This window comes from Tiliqua scincoides, chromosome 9 (genome assembly GCF_035046505.1).
Source record: "Tiliqua scincoides isolate rTilSci1 chromosome 9, rTilSci1.hap2, whole genome shotgun sequence".
NCBI classification, from domain to species: Eukaryota; Metazoa; Chordata; class Lepidosauria; order Squamata; family Scincidae; genus Tiliqua; species Tiliqua scincoides.
In genome coordinates this window covers 45,435,516-45,451,514 of record NC_089829.1, presented here as the reverse complement: position 1 = coordinate 45,451,514, position 15,999 = coordinate 45,435,516, and the positions used below count along the sequence as shown (strand labels likewise).

Sequence of the window (15,999 nt, the reverse complement as noted above, 5' to 3'; positions counted from 1 at the left end):
GTTAAAATGGCTGGTTTAGGGTATTGTGGGTTTGTGTTTGTTAATGTCAACTCTCTTAATTATTTAATGAACTGCAAGCACAGCGCCCAACCCGCCTCCTCCAACCACCGCCGCACAGGGTGTCCGCCTCAGTCAGGCAGGGCCACCCCTCAGCGGCTCTGCGCATGCGCAGGGTTGGAGCAGGAGAGAGGGGGAAGGGCAAGGAAGCTCGCGGCCCCGCCCCCTGACATGCCACACCCCAATATCTGCCTACCCTGCAGCATCGGCTGCTGGATACAGCAATGTGGATTCAGGCTATCCCTCTTGCGCATGCGCGCTCTTCCCCGCCGCCTCCTCGCCTCACAGGCCCCCTGGAGGACGAGGGTGGCAGCGCCAGTCCCTCATGACCGATCTGTCAATCAAAGGACGGAGGAGCCAATGAGCATGGAGAGGGGGAGGGGAAAGTGATTCGTTCACACGGGCGCCTCTTTAAGCTGTGCCTGTGACGTCAGCAGGGAGGCCCCGCGCTGAGCCTCTGCCCGCCCCCTCCGCTCGCTCATTCGCTCATCCGTCATTTGATTGAAAGGCCGCCTTCCCTCTCAGGGGGGGAGAAACATAGTAGCCTGTTGGAAGTACAGGAGTGTCACATTTGTCCAATGCAGTCACGTGCCTTGGCAGCCTCAAGTCTAATAGACTGAAAATAGAGTATTGAAATGAGTGGGGACCCACCTGAGAATGGCTTGCGACCCACCTGGTGGGTCTCAACCCACAGTTTGAGAAACTGCATCAGAGCATTTTCTTCACCTGCCCCTTAGTCCTACTTTAAAATTAAATTGAAAAATTCAATAAATTAATTATACAATTTAATTTTCAATTAGTTAGTTATTTGGTTAATTAATTAATTGCATTTCCTTTAATGATTTAGCTCACTTGCAGTGGCTGCAATAGTTTCAAATCATATGTATAAAAACGCAAGCCTCTCTCCCCAAGTTGCTGCAAAAGCTGAATACAGGCTCCACAGGCCAGTGCTTGTCCTTGCAGCAGCCCAGCCAACTCCTGAGGAGGTGCAAACGTGCTTTACGTTTAGGGTCATGTTTGCGACCCTCCTGGGAAAGCACTAGGTTAGGATTGTGCCCTTAGATATTCACGTACACCCCTAAGGAAGTTTCCTAATGTCCCTCCTGCTGAGTCTGATGCTTCTTCTTGGCTAAAATCTTTTTGAGGAACGTTTTCTATTTGGTTATATATTTGGCTGGTTCTCTGGATCCTAGTGAAGAAAAAAAGCCGCACATAGTTTTCTTGCAATACAGTTCATTTATTGGGAGGTCTGTCGCAAGCGCAGGCTGCCTCTCCGCCTTCTGAGACAAAGCTCTCACCAGGGAATTCGGCATCCTTCCCAGTCCACAAAGGTACCATTATCCATTTCAGTCAGCGTGGAGAGCACACGGACGATGCCTTGGGTGCTCTCTTCCACGGTCAGGTCTGCCTGCCATGAAAAGGTGTCTGATTAGCTAGGAAAGAACCACTGCCAGGCTAAGTACCTGGCTCCAAAACCACGTGCTGTTTGATATCTTGGTGGCACCACCTGGATCTCCACATTGGGGGTGACATGATGGTGAGTGTTTCTACTGATGAGTACTGGCTTTCCAGAGCTTCAGGCGGGAGCTACCCAAGCTCACATGGGAGAAATTCAAGATACAGCATTACCAAAAGTACTACTAAGTGGCAGGGCCCCTGAGAAGAGTTTTATCAAGAGTATAAAGTTAATTAATTTGTATAATTTCTACAAATTATGGTATATCAAACTATGTAGGCTTACACAAAATGTGAGTGATCATCTTCACACAATATATGCAAACGTTTTCTGAGATCCCAGGAAATTTCTGGCTCTCCTCCTTTGGCTCCTGGACACCTTTTTTGACCCTGGGCCCAGGTACAACGGGCCATGCTAAAAGTCTTGCACTTCCACTTGTTGCTGCTTCTCGTATCTCCAAGCTCCAATCCTGTAGGCTAAACTAGCAAGGCCAGGGACTGAACCTGGGGTCAGAAGGCTCCAGGTGCTCTTAAATGCACTGCTGGTTAATTAGTTAGTTAATTTTTTGCTTTTTTTAATGATGTAAAAGTGAAAGCAGGTTACCTTTGTAGTATAAGTTTTCACCCAGCCAGGATGGATGCAAACACACAGAATCCCATAGTCTGGATACACCAGCGATTGGCATTTGGTGAGCATGTTTAAAGCAGCCTACAAGAGAAAGCAGACAAGCGCACACAATGAGCAGAGATGGGGCACTGAACAAGGGACTGGCAGTAGAGCTTCTGCTGAATCAATTGTTCTAGAAAAAACACCAAGTTTCATTCTGTTGCTGGGCTAGGAAGCAAGGGGAAGCTGGGGAGGCTGCAACCAGCTGCAGACCTACAGCACAAACCTAGGCATGTCTACTCAGAAGTAAGTCCCACTGTGTTCAATGGAGTTTACTCCCAGGAAAGTGTGTACAATTGTAGCCTAAAATGGTTTCTCTGACCCAAGATTTAGTAATCTGGAAAGAAGCAGGAAAAGCAAAAACCAACAATTAAGTGGCTTAAGTCTGGGGTCCTTACATCTCAAGTAATTACAATTCGGTTTGGGGTATTACTATATGTTTACCCATCCAGCTGATAGGAACTGGGATTGAGGATATAGCAACTTTGCAGACTGCTTGACAAATGCACCAATGGTCACGCTCCAGACAGAGGTAGCTCTCTTTTCCTGCAACCTAAATTGACTCCCTAACAAGTAACCCTTTCAAAAGCAGGATTTGACAGAACTGGAAATATTGCATTGTTCCAGAATGCAGATCTAACACTATTTTCTTTTCTTCCTAGACAAATACATTTATTTGCCCATTGGTCTTGTGACTGTCATAGGAAACGTGCTTTGCACGACTGCCAAGGGCATTCCTTGGGCGGGATTTGGGACACCTGTAGGTCATAATGAGTGACAATCACACTGCAATGATGGCACCATTTTGCAAACTTATTTCTATAATAAATTAAAGCTATTCCTATGATGATCAGCTTTGGGATAACCCAAACAAGAAAACTGTTATATTTATGCTACTGTACGGAACACTAGCAAAGAGCACCAAGGTTACCCTCTTCCTCCTACTTGGGATTTCAGAAAATGCAACAGAAGTACAACCAAAAGGGAAGGGATATATCCCACAAGTGAACAATGCTTTACAGTATTTCACACATAGACATCATGTTCAAAAGCCCTCTGGAAAGCAGACCAGGGCAGGTGAGGCTCCCAGACTCTTCTAAGGAATTTCATGGGGGTTTCCACAGTGAGTACCTTACTGCAACGATAGCCAATATTCGGTTGCCTGTCCCAGATGAGCATGACTTCGATGGAGCCTGCAGCGCTGGATATATTGATAATGGCTGCCTTGCTGCAGCTCAGTCCTTCCTGGAGACTTCTCTGAGCTGCCACCTTCAGCAGGGGCAGAAATGCCTAGAGAGGAAGACAGACAGTGCCAATGGCTATTCTGAGACCTGGGAAATGTGGCAGTGCAATGGCAATATATTGCAAGGGTATCTTGATTTGGGCACTCAGGGCAGACATATAAGGGCACCAGCTCAGATCAGGAGGCCAGTTTGTGCTTTCACAGTGTTTGAAACAAAAATCCTTCGGGGGGGGGGGAGAAATTATAATTGCTGCTTCGATGTAACATTGGTCTTCGTGACCTGCCCATCCCTTTGAACACAGGTACAGTACTGTGTTCTTGCTATGTCACCTCTATGGGATAGATGTCCAACATAAGCAAGAATTACTCTTTTGCACTCCTTGCAGCTGCTCTGGGTGGTGTAATTTTCCTTGGAGCTTCTTTGGGTGGTGTACATGGTTTCTTCCCATTTTATCCTCATAGCAACCTTGTGATGTGGGCTAGGCTAACCCTGATTGGCCCACAGTCACCCAGTAAGTTTCACATCCACATGGGAATTTGAATCTTAGCCCCAATCCTATCTAACTTTCCAGCACTTATGCAGCTGTGCCAGTGGGGTGTGCACTGCATCCTGTAGTGGGGAGGGCAGTCATGGGAGCCTCCTCAAGGTAAAGGAACAAATGATCCCTTACCTCAAGGCTGCATTGCAGCTGCATCTGCACTGGAAGTTGGATAGGATTGGATAGAGCCTTAATCTTCCAGGTTCTAGTCCAGCAATCTAACCACTATATCACACTGCTCTATCCAATCTCCCCTCTGATGAGATTCCCCCTCCGGGCAGGCCCAGATTAAGCTAGTGCAGGACCTGCAGCATATGTGAGAAAGGGGCCTAAATTTTAAAAATACACAAATATTAAAACATACATTATTTACTTGAATAGTAAACTAATTTAATTTTTTCATTTGCTCTACATTTGCTAAAATGCTTACTGGACTTCTGAGTAGACATGAATACAATTTCAGTGCCCCCCCCCCCACCGCCACCATAAGGGCAAAACTCAGAAAAACAAACCAAAGAGGATGCATCTCATCACCATGTGAAGAATTTGGACATTTTGTGGGTGTAGAAGCCTCCTCCCCACAATGACAGAAATGGTTGGCAATCTTCAGTCTCGGAAGACTATGGTATAAGCCTACAGCACCCAGTATTCCCAGGCGGTCTCCCATCCAAGTACTAACCAGCCCTGACCCTGCTTAGCTTCCAAGATCAGACGAGATCAGGCATGTGCAGGGTAACAGTTGCTGCACAATGACAGAAGTCCAGTTAAGAAACCACTGACTCAGTGGAGCTCAAAGAGACTGAGCTATCAGAGCGGCTGCACATAAAGTTCTAAGCAAGAAAAAAGGTCACAGTAAAAACTGGACACCGACAGGTAAGCAAACAGTGGCCAGTTAGCCTTCAGCTGCGCACCTCTGTCTTCCTACCTGCTTGTCTTATGGGCCTTTGATGCAGCTGGGAAGCTGGTGCGGAGCCCTTGAAACTGTTGGCCCATATTAAATGCCTATTTTGTTACCACGTCTATCTGGTCCTGCCTCTGGGACAGGAGCTCAGTTCGGGATGGGGAAGGCCGGTCTTGTCCTAGGGTTGCCAACAGTCAAACAACTCCTGGAGGCTTTATTTATTATTTATTTACAGCATTTTTAACCCCACCTTTCTCCCCAAGGGGACTCAAAGCGGCATGATGTAATATTGGAGATTCCTAAAATCCCTGTTAAAATCTCCCAGGATTGCTGATTACTTGAGGCTCCAGGCTGATCCTGGAGGGTGGGCAATTCTATCTAGCCCTGTCCAGGTGACTGGCAGTTTCTTGACCAAGGCTTTCAGGTTGTTTAATCCATCAGAGAAGATGTCTTCAAAAGCTTGTACATGCCCTCTAGTGGCTACATACAGCCCAGATCACCATAAAATGAGAAAGGAAACTGGAAAGTCTACTGTCAGCCTCTCTGTCATGGGGAGTAGAAAGAGAAGAGGGAAGGAGAGTTGGGGACTTGAGTGTCTGATGCCTATTCTCTCTGCCATACCTCTTTTTCTGCTCCATTCCCATATTCCTTTTCAAATCCAGGGTGCAAAAGGAAGAAGAGGAATTCTGGAGGCTGGTAGACAGATTGAGGCTGCAATCCTATCCACACTTACCTGAGAGTAAGCCCCACTGACTATAATGGGACTTACTTCTGAGTAGACATGCATAGGTTTGGGCTCTGAGGAAGTTACTCTTCATGCAGGGCTTGGATCAAGACCTCCTAAGGTGACATGCTAAATGCTACTCCCCCTTACCCAATGATGTGCCAGCCTCTGCTCTTCCAACTCCCCAATGTTCTAGCTCAGTGTTTCTCAAACTGTGCGTCAGGACCCACTAGGTGGGTCGTGAGCCAATTTCAGGTGGGTCCCCATTCATTTCAATATTTTATTTTTAATATGTTAGACTTGATGCTACCATAGTCTGTGACTGGATTTGGGGAAATGTTACAGATCTTTAACAGGCTACTATATGTATTTACAATGATAGTCAGTGGGACTTACTCCTGGGTAAGTGTGGGTAAACTCACCAAACCTCCAGGAGTGGGAAGCAGGACTGGGCATTCCAGCCATGTCCGCAACATGGCTGAGGATCCAATCCTATCCAATTTTCCAGTGCCAGTGCAGCCATGCCAATGGGGCATGCACTACAGTCACAGAGGCCACCTTAAGTTATGGGAACATTTGTTCCCTTACCTTGAGGCTGCATTGCAACTGCACAGGTGCTGGAAAATTGGATAGGATTGGGCCCTGAGGCTGCAATCCTAAACACAGTTCTCTGAGAGTAAGCCCTGTTGAGTACAATGGGATTTATTTCTGAGTAAAGGTGTAGAGGATTGCACTGTGAATGTGAAAAGGGGACTCTATGAGCATTGTTCATGCACAGACATCCATATGCCTGAGATCCCAGTTCCTATGCAAGGTAAACTTCCTTTCAGCTTTTGACTGGATGCACCGATGGGGACTGGAGCAGTGGACACAGGCCCCCTTCCCCCTCCATACATTCAGTATATGTGTGTTGGAGAAGGGCTGGAGAACTCTCTCCCAAGCATAGTTGATCTCTTGGATTGTGCAGAGTACTTGACAGGTTATGTCTAAAGTTTGCCAGAAATCCACCATCTGAAGTTTGGCCTTTGATCTACCTCCTTACCAGATCACCTTAGAGATGGATGTGTAATTTTTCCAAAGCAAAAGTAGCTTCACCAAATGATCAGCTCTTCATGAATCCAGCCAGGTCACACAGTTAATGTGGTCAAGCAACATGGTCCACACTATGATATACTCAGGTGCTCGTTCACACAAAGATCAACAGCTCTTACCTGGAGAGTAGCTGTTGAATGAAGAGCTTCCCCAAGGCTGAGAGGCAGTGGCTTACCTGGCTCACCTGTAGTGGCCCGATAGTATTGGTGTTGTATTGAGCCATCATGCTCTTGGCGGTTTCTGTCGCCAAGGTGGTATGGATCCTGATGCCAGCATTGTTGATCAGGAGATTCAGCCCACATTCCCCAACATGTTTTTGTACTTGCTGCACAGCTGCATTGATACTCTCGAGATCAGTGACATCTGGAGGTATGACATTATGTTTAAACCATGAGCTTGAAAACAAAACAGATCTTCCGGTGGGAGACTCCAAGCCGAAGGACATTGGAGTTGGAGCTCTGACACCCAAATCTTTAGTTTCCTTCCTGCATAATCATCAATCCTCCACCAAGGGGCGAATTTCGGCTAGTTAATGCTTCGGCCCAGATGATTCCACCAATGGACTTCGACTACTCTACAACTGTGGACATTGGAAAGAACACTCTTCCTCCTGATGAGCTGTCTCCACCCGAGCTTCTAGCAGTGCATGATTCATCTCTCCCTGCTCCTTTGAATGACTCTCAAAAGATTGTATCCCCCGATGATATTCCCTCTTCCCCCTGTTGACCTTTACCCTTACCCTCCCCTGCTCCTGTTCCTTCTGTCCCTCCCAAAATTCTTTTGTGGAACATTGCGGGTTGGGGGAAGAAGCGTTTTGACCAGGAGGTTGTCTCCTTTTTGTCCTCCTATGATTTAATTCTTTTGCAAGAGACTTGGTCCCAATCTCCCCCTTCTCTTCTCGGTTTTAAGTCATTCCCGCTCCCAGCCTTCAAACTAAATCTGAAAGGCCGCCCTCGAGTGGGACTATGTTGTTTTTCCAAAAACTCTTCCCAATTCATCTTAACTCCCCTCGCTTCTACCTCTCCCTATTTTCAATCTTTCCTATTCCGCTGCCAAAACGTACAAATTTGGATGGTCAATGTATATTTTCCACCGTCCGATGCTTCAACATTACATATTTGGGATGCGGTGAAGGCTTTTTGTTCCAATTATCTTTCTTTGCAGTCTTCCATTTTTCTCCTCATTTTAGGAGATTTTAACACTAGACGTGGCCCTAATAATACTGCTTTAGCTCGGTTCATGCAACTAGAAGTGGACGATTCTATTCACCCCTGGTTCCTTCGTCCTTGCTGTTCCTCAGACCAGATGGTTAATGATTACGCGCCTTATTTGATTAATTTATGTACTGTCCTGAAACTTATTGTCCTGAATGGATATTTGGAAACGCCCCTCCCTTTATCCATTTTGCCCCGAGAGGGTCTAGCATTATTGATTTTGTTCTTGCTTCCCCACCCTTACTCCCTTAGCTTTCTGATTTTCAGATTGTCCCTTTCCATGAAAGTGACCATCTTCCTCTTCAATTACTTTTAGCCATTCCCTCTGTTAATGACAATACCAACAATTCTACCAATCCTCTTCCCCCTCACTTCAAATGGTCTCATCGCTTAGAGGAGGCTCTAATCTCCTGGTTTACATCTGAAGCGGTTGTTGCTCTTCATAGATCTCTGATTGCAACCAATTCTTCCACAGAGGCTGTTTCTACTTACTCTACTATTACGTCTTCTTTATCCACATTCCTGATTTCGTATAGTACCGCTTCAAAACCCTTGAACCGCTCTCCCTGGTTCGACAGGGAATGTCAGTTACTCAAATATTCAATTAGACAGACTTTTCTTTCTATTCGTCATAATCCTACTCCTTCAGCTCTACAATCATACTTTCAATCAAGATCGCATTTTAAAGATCTGCTAGAGGCAAAAAAACACAACTATGCCCAGAATACATGGAGGCAGCTTTTAACTGCAATTTCCTCCAACAACCATAAGGCCTTTTGGTCCTTAGTCTCTCCTTCCTTTCACCCCTTAAGTTCAAATCCCTCTTCTGTTTCTCCCGCTTCCTGGGTGGTGTATTTTTCTAATATTTTTTCCGCTCCCTCCCAAGATAAAACATTTTCCTCGCCTGTCCCTAACCTTCCAGAATGGCCCTCAGTGGATCCAAGTGAAGTTCTATTTCTAATCTCCTCTTTAAAATCAGGTAAATCTCTGAGTCCTGATGGTATTCTCAGCGAGATTCTTACCAGTCAACCCACATGGTGGGCTTTTCCCCTAGCCAATTTGTTTACTCTTGTAAATAGCTCAGGTTGCATTCCGGCATCCTGGCTATTATCCATTATTGTCCCCATTTTTAAGAAAGGTGATCCTGCCCTACTGGAGAATTATAAACCAATCAGCTTACTCTCTATCATCGGTAAGTTGTATGCGAAACTCCTGCTTTCGAGACTGACTACATGGGCACTTTCGGTGGACCTTCCTGGCAGAGAGCAAATCAGTTTTCGACCTGGTTCTTCTACGAATGACCATACCTTTTTGCTCTCCTTTTCAGCTGAAAAATATCTCATCCATCATGGTAGAAAGCTCTATGTAGCGTTTCTCGACCTTAAGGGTGCATTTGACTCTGTCAATAGATCCCTTCTTTGGGACAAACTTACCCTTAGAGGTATCGATCCTCGTCTCCTTTTTTAATCCGTCGTCTTCATCTCTCTAATTCATGTAAAGTTTGATCTGGCCCTCCAGGTCCTTTATCAGATAATATCTCTATCGATAAGGGTGTCCAACAGGGATGCATTCTAGCCCCTTCACTTTTCAACCTCTTTCTATCTGATCTCCCCTCCTATTTTTCTAACGAAAGGGTCTCTCCCCCTACCCTTAATGGTGTTCCTGTACCCCTTTAATTGTATGCAGATGATGCAGTTCTTCTTTCACTAACGAAATCTGGTCTTCATCAAGCCCTCATTATTTTTCAGGATTACTGCACATCCAACAATCTGACTATCAATGCTAACAAAAGTAAAATCCTGGTTTTCTCAAAATCTTGGTCCCCGTCGGCCTGGAGGGTAGGCCATTCCACCTACGAGCAAGTGCCCACCTTTAAATATCTTGGCCTGCTTTTCCATTATCGACTTACTTGGGCAGCCCATAGGAAGTTAGCTATCGCCACTTCGAATCATCACCTTAAGGCGATTACTCGCTTCCACTATAGCACTGGTAACCAATTCGTACCTGCCGCTCTCCAGGTCTTCAGAGCTAAGATTGTGGTCCAACTATTATATGGTGTCCCTGTATGGATTAAGGAAGTCAACAAAACCCTGGACCGAGTTGCGGCCGTATTTTTTAGGAGGATTCTCGGAGTTCCAAATTCCATCCGGTTAGCAACGCTGATTCTCGAGTTGGGAGTCCATCTCCCTTCAACCACAGCATGGGCTATAACGTTTAAATTTTGGCTCCAGCTTCATTTGTCCCTCCCTCCCGATTCCCTTCTCAATGACCTGTTAAGAGACCCTTTTTTGTCTAGTTGGTTTTTAAACATTGATTCCAAATTGAATTCCTTAGATCTTTCACTGGAATCTTTAGTGGGCCTTGATGTTAACAGGGCCTATAAGCTAATCCAATCTAGGCTTTGGGAAGCTGAATTTACTTCTCTTTCCGTGGATCTTAACCCAGTTTGTTCCCCTCTTTTTTTTGGTCTCTGTCCTTTACCAGGTCAGCTTTCGAAATATTTTGATACCCTAATAAATCCTTCCCTTAGAAGGGCTTTTATGCTTGCGCATTTTAACATTTTTCCTTCCTCGTACCATCTCGGCAGATTTTCTCACACTCCTTGGTACAGCAGATTGTGCTCCTTCTGTCACCTCAAGCTGGACACATTGGAGCACATCCTGATTCACTGCCCAGTGCATTGTCCACTTTGAAAGTTGTTTTTGGATCCCTTTTTACGACATCCTACTGTTCCATTTATCGATCCCTGTTTCGCTTTGCTAAGTGATAACCAGGCAGATATTAGCAGTTGCCAGGTTTTTATCCCTTTGTATTGGCAACCTTCAGTCTCGAAAGACTATGGTATCGCGCTCTGAAAGGTGGTTCTGGCACAGCGTCTAGTGTGGCTGAAAAGGCCAATCCGGGAGTGACAATCCCTTCCACACCGGGAGCAAGTGCAGTCTGTCCCTGGTCTGTCTCCCTGGCTATGGGCCTTCCTTCTTTGCCTCTTAGCCTCAGACTGTTGGCCAAGTGTCTCTTCAAACTGGGAAAGGCCATGCTGCACAGCCTGCCTCCAAGCGGGCCGCTCAGAGGCCAGGGTTTCCCACTTGTTGAGGTCCATCCCTAAGGCCTTCAGATCCCTCTTGCAGATGTCCTTGTATCGCAGCTGTGGTCTACCTGTAGGGCGCTTTCCTTGCACGAGTTCTCCATAGAGGAGATCCTTTGGGATCCGGCCATCATCCATTCTCACGACATGACCAAGCCAACGCAGGCGTCTCTGTTTCAGCAGTGAATACATGCTAGGGATTCCAGCACGTTCCAGGACTGTGTTGTTTGGAACTTTGTCCTGCCAGGTGATGCCGAGGATGCGTCGGAGGCAGCGCATGTGGAAAGCGCTCAATTTCCTCTCCTGTTGTGAGCAAAGAGTCCATGACTCGCTGCGGTACAGAAGTGTACTCAGGACGCAAGCTCTGTAGACCTGGATCTTCCATTTCCTAAATCAATTTCTATTTCCCCTCTCCATCATGTATATCTTTTCAGTGGCCGATTATTTTTTTGTGACTGTTGTAATTTTATATGCCAATAAAGGTATTGTATTGTATTGTAACAAAACAGATCCACATAAAACTGGTAAGTCAGCCAGCTTGGGGGAAGCTCAGTGTCAGAAGACCTAAAGCCTATCCAGTCTGTCCAGGCAAGGGAACTGCTTCTCGATGGAATTGTTTTCACCTCAACCCATCAACTCCACTAGCTAGGCCAGTGGTTACTGCACCCTAGCTGGAAATGGAGAATGATGGCTTCTTTTGGCATGGAGTCTATCAAAAGTACATGCATCAACTGTGAGGCACTGCCTGGAACAATAGGAAATCTAGATCTTTAAATGAGCAACACAATATCATCATGTGGCCACAGGCTAATTTCAAAGCAAGGTCAGCATTAGTGCTTTTTTTTTTTTTTCCCCCCCAGAACAGATGTCTTAGCTCATGAATTTTGTAAAGTTTTCTGGAAAGTTTTGTTGTATAGGCAAAAGGCTATACACACCAGTGGTTCCCAAACTTTTTAACACTGGGATCTACGTTTTAGAAGGACACTCTATTGCAGGGGTGCCCAAACCCCGGCCCTGGCACCACATGCGGCCCTCGAGGCTTCTCAATGTGGCCCTCAGGGAGCCCCCAGTTTCCAATGAGCCTCTGGCCCTCCGGAGATCTGCTGGAGCCCGCACTGGCCCAACGCAACTGCTCTCAGCATGAGGACGACGGTTTGACCTCTCACGTGAGCTGTGGGATGAGGTCTCCCTCCACTGCTTGCTGTTTCATGTCTGTGATGCAGCAGAGACAGCAAAGGAGAGGTCAACCTTGCTTTGTGCAAGGCCTTTTATAGGCATTGAGCTATTGCAAGACCTTCATTCATTCATATAAGTTCATCTTTAATATATTCATTTATGTAAACTTATGCAACTTTATTCAAATTTTAAATGTAAATTAATTCTTTTTTTCCCTCCGGCCCCCGACACAGTGTCAGAGAGATGATGTGGCCCTCCAGCCAAAAACTTTGGACACCCCTGCTCTATTGGGATCCACCTAGCTTTGCAAGACTTTAAAAAAGATGATCTAGAAAGAAAGAAATAATATTTATTTATTTACTTACAAGTGATATTTATTTGCAGAAAACTCTATCCATTTCTCGTAATGAGGCAGCCCTAATGAATAACCTAAAAGACTTGAAGGGCTTAGTGATGTGACACCTGCTCCCGTTACCTGTCATTGACAGATCTGGACAAAAAACGCACCAGAAAAAATGCTCAGACATTTATCTCCCTATATTTACACAAGCTTGCAAACTGCAGGAGCTCAGCTGTTTGCAGGGCAGTTAGCAGCTATCTGATTTTTTGAATAGCCACAGGGCTCAAGGCAATTAGTTATCTGACCTTTCCATCACCTGTGTTTTCATTGGAGGCCCTGCGGGACCCACCAGAAATTGGGTGAGTTTCTCAAACCCATAGTTTGAGAAATGCTGCTGTACACTATAGTTAGATCTGGGCATTGCTTCCTCTCCCACACTTGGAGGCACTCTTGTGGTACAGAACTTGAACCAGTTCATAAGTACAACTCTCAAGCATGGAGGAACATCAAGCAGCGCCCATGGAACTGAATATTTACCTAAATGCAGTAGGACCAGGTTCTGGTGCTGAGATAACAACTCCTCTATCTCCTGTTAAAAAAGAAAAAAAGAAAAAATTGCCTTTGATTGTACTGTGATTAGGCACCAAGAGAAGGCTACATATAGAACAGGGGTGACCAAATTTGCTTAACATGAGAGACACTTGCAATGAACTTCAGATGTTTGAGAGCCACAATATGTAAGAAGCATTTAAATTCTTAATTATATCTATTCATTATGAACGTTAAACTAATGTTTTGACCCAGAGAACTCTCAGTTAAATCTGGTAAAAAGTTACAAAGCTTGAAAATTTCTTACTTACCTTTTATATTAACTGTAATGCAAAAAGCTCAGCCAACGTATTTCATGAGCTGCCTATTATATGTCAAAGAGCTGCACGTGGCTGGTATAGAGATAGATCCTAAGATGTTCCCTGAGGTCCCAGGAGACACTTGGGAATTACAGACAAAGCCACTAGCTAGAACAACCCTGTCAGGTGTGTTAGGGGCTGCTGCCGATTCTCACCTTGTTCTTTGGTCCATCTTGGTATAGGGTTGTTGCAAAGACCCACTGAGGTGGACATGGTAGCCTCAGAAACTGCTTCACCAAACCCAGACCAATTCCCTGATTTGATCCCGTCACCAAGACGCTGCGAACACGGAAATCTGTTGCCATCTTCCTGAAGTTGCAGCTTCTGCTTCCTTTGTGCTTGGAAGTTTGTCAGAAATAAGCACCTCAGCTTTATACTCCTCTGAAAGCTATTATGGGATCGCAACAGTCCTGCTGCAAGATCCTCACATGACTATGAGGGTGATGTGACATAATGGTTACACACCCACACTATAAATCAGGGCATCCTAGTTCAAACCTCACCACTTCCGACAATTTACTAAGTGATCTTGGTGCAGCTCAGCCTCAGCTGCAATATAGGGATAATAATGCTTTCCTTACAAGGTTATTGTTTGTGAAAAACTTTTCACATTCAAAAAGTGCTGTACAAGAATACTATGATTTAGTGCTATACTTAAGCTTCGACTGTTGTGTTTTATACAAAGCATGCAGAGTAGGTTGTTAACCTCCATTGCAGGGGCATCATCAAGTGTAGACCAGGTTGAACAAAAACCAGGAGCCTATGAGAAGCCCTTCCCCAGTACTGAGGACAACAGTGGTGCAGATTCTATCCCATATTCAAGTGAAAGCTCCTCCCCCAAGGTCTCTATTGTAGTGGTCATCTACGCAGGCGCTAGCCTTAGCCTTTGTATGTTGGTAATAAAGCAAAGCACACATTGCACTTGCGCAGAGCAAACGTGCGCAGCCTTGGTGACATGCTGAGTCTGAAGCTCTGTAGCCTGTCAACAAGAGGATGTTATGAAGAAGAATCATATGTAGGAATGTGGATTGCGGTTAAGCTAGAACTAGCTAGTAGGCCGCCAGTATAATCTTATTAACCTTTAATAACCCTTAATGTTTTAATAGCATTGTGTCATGTTTTTAAGATTCAATAAAGGCTGAGCGGGCTAGCCGGGAGGAGCGCATTCTCTCTCGATCTCCCAGCATTCTGCTTCGAGCTCTCCTGCCAGCATTATACCCTTTGAATCTATGACTGCCGCCTCATCCTTGCTCCGATTCCTTGCTATTTCAGTTCCTACTAACCCTTCAGTGCATCTGCTTTCTGTACTCCCAGCAAGCCACCAGGCCCTAGGCCTTGTGGGCTTCCCAAGCAGCATCCAAACTGCGACATTTCTCAGTGCCTCTGCACTCCCAACAAGCAACAAAGCCATAACAAGCCTTGGGTGCCTTCCAAAGCAGCATCTTGCGCTGCTCCACTCTATGTTGTTACAGAGGATGCTCTCAGTGGTTGGGGGGCAAGGCAGGAGAAGCCCCCACTACTTGTCACTTACTGCTGGTAAGCTTGGAAGTGCAGGCAAACCACTGGTAAGCAGAGCCATCTCTTGCGTAGGGCAACTGGTTGCCTTACCCAATAAATGGCCATAATAGGGGAGCCCTGCATTAGTTGAGTCACCCCTGGCAACTCTGAATTCGCAGCGCTAGCAGGGTGTTGTAGGAGGTCAAATGAATGGAGAACCTTAAATTCAAATCCCCACTGAGTGGCATAGCAGCTGCACAGGTTGCCATTGTTGCTAACCTGGACACAGGGCAGTTATAGTCTTTACAGCAGTGTTTCCCAAACTGTGAGTCGCAACCTATTGTTTTTTTTCTTTTCTTTTTTTAATTTAGTTTGTCAAACATGACACATTACATTGAAAAAAGAACAACAAACAACTATAATAAACTATAATAAACATAAAAAAAACTATATATACCCTAATGGTGTAGCAAGAGCGAAGCCAAAAAATTCTATATATGAAGTTTAAACATTAACAAATGTTAGTCTATATTATTATCTAATCCTTTAAAACTAATCTTCAAATCCATAATACATTAAATTATTATTTTCTCTCTGTTTCAAAAAGTCAATAATTGGTTTCCAATTTTTCAAGAAGTTTTTTGTTGAGCTCTCTTTAAGTAAAGTTGTGAGTTTGTCCATCTCTGCACGGTTCAGTTCAGTTCAGTAAGACCTTTATTGGCATAAAATACAGAGAAAGAACAAAACAAAAATATACAAAGACAACACAACATAGACATCGGTCTTTTCCTCACACACTGCCCAGAGTCCCAGAGCTCTGCCTGGCAATTACCCCAGATAAAAAGGAAGCGACCTTATCAAGGGTCTCAGAGTCAGGTGTGGAAAGGAGAGACTGAAGCATGATTGAGTCCTCCCAGCCCTGCATCCTAGTTAACAGTGGGCCTAGATATTTCTTGCGTGAAACATCATGTAGCGGGCAGTAGAAAAAGGTATGTGATATAGTCTCAATACAATCCCTACCACACTTGCATTTCCTCTCCGAGTAGGGAATACCACTGAACCTGCCTGATAACAAGGCTGATGGAAGAGCATTACATCTTG

At 45.2% G+C, this 15,999-nt stretch overlaps 1 protein-coding gene across 1 annotated transcript; it reads right to left on the bottom strand.

The window, feature by feature from the left end:
* Window positions 1-1,351: 1,351 nt before the first annotated feature.
* LOC136660679 (C-signal-like) lies at window positions 1,352-13,706 on the bottom strand. Its single transcript, XM_066637987.1, has 6 exons — window positions 13,557-13,706; window positions 13,031-13,082; window positions 6,854-7,041; window positions 3,311-3,469; window positions 2,117-2,221; window positions 1,352-1,465 (listed from the first exon to the last, which is right to left on the bottom strand). Exons 1-6 carry the CDS (start codon window positions 13,704-13,706, stop codon window positions 1,352-1,354), a joined length of 768 nt encoding a protein of 255 aa, XP_066494084.1.
* Between the last annotated feature and the right edge of the window lie 2,293 nt (window positions 13,707-15,999).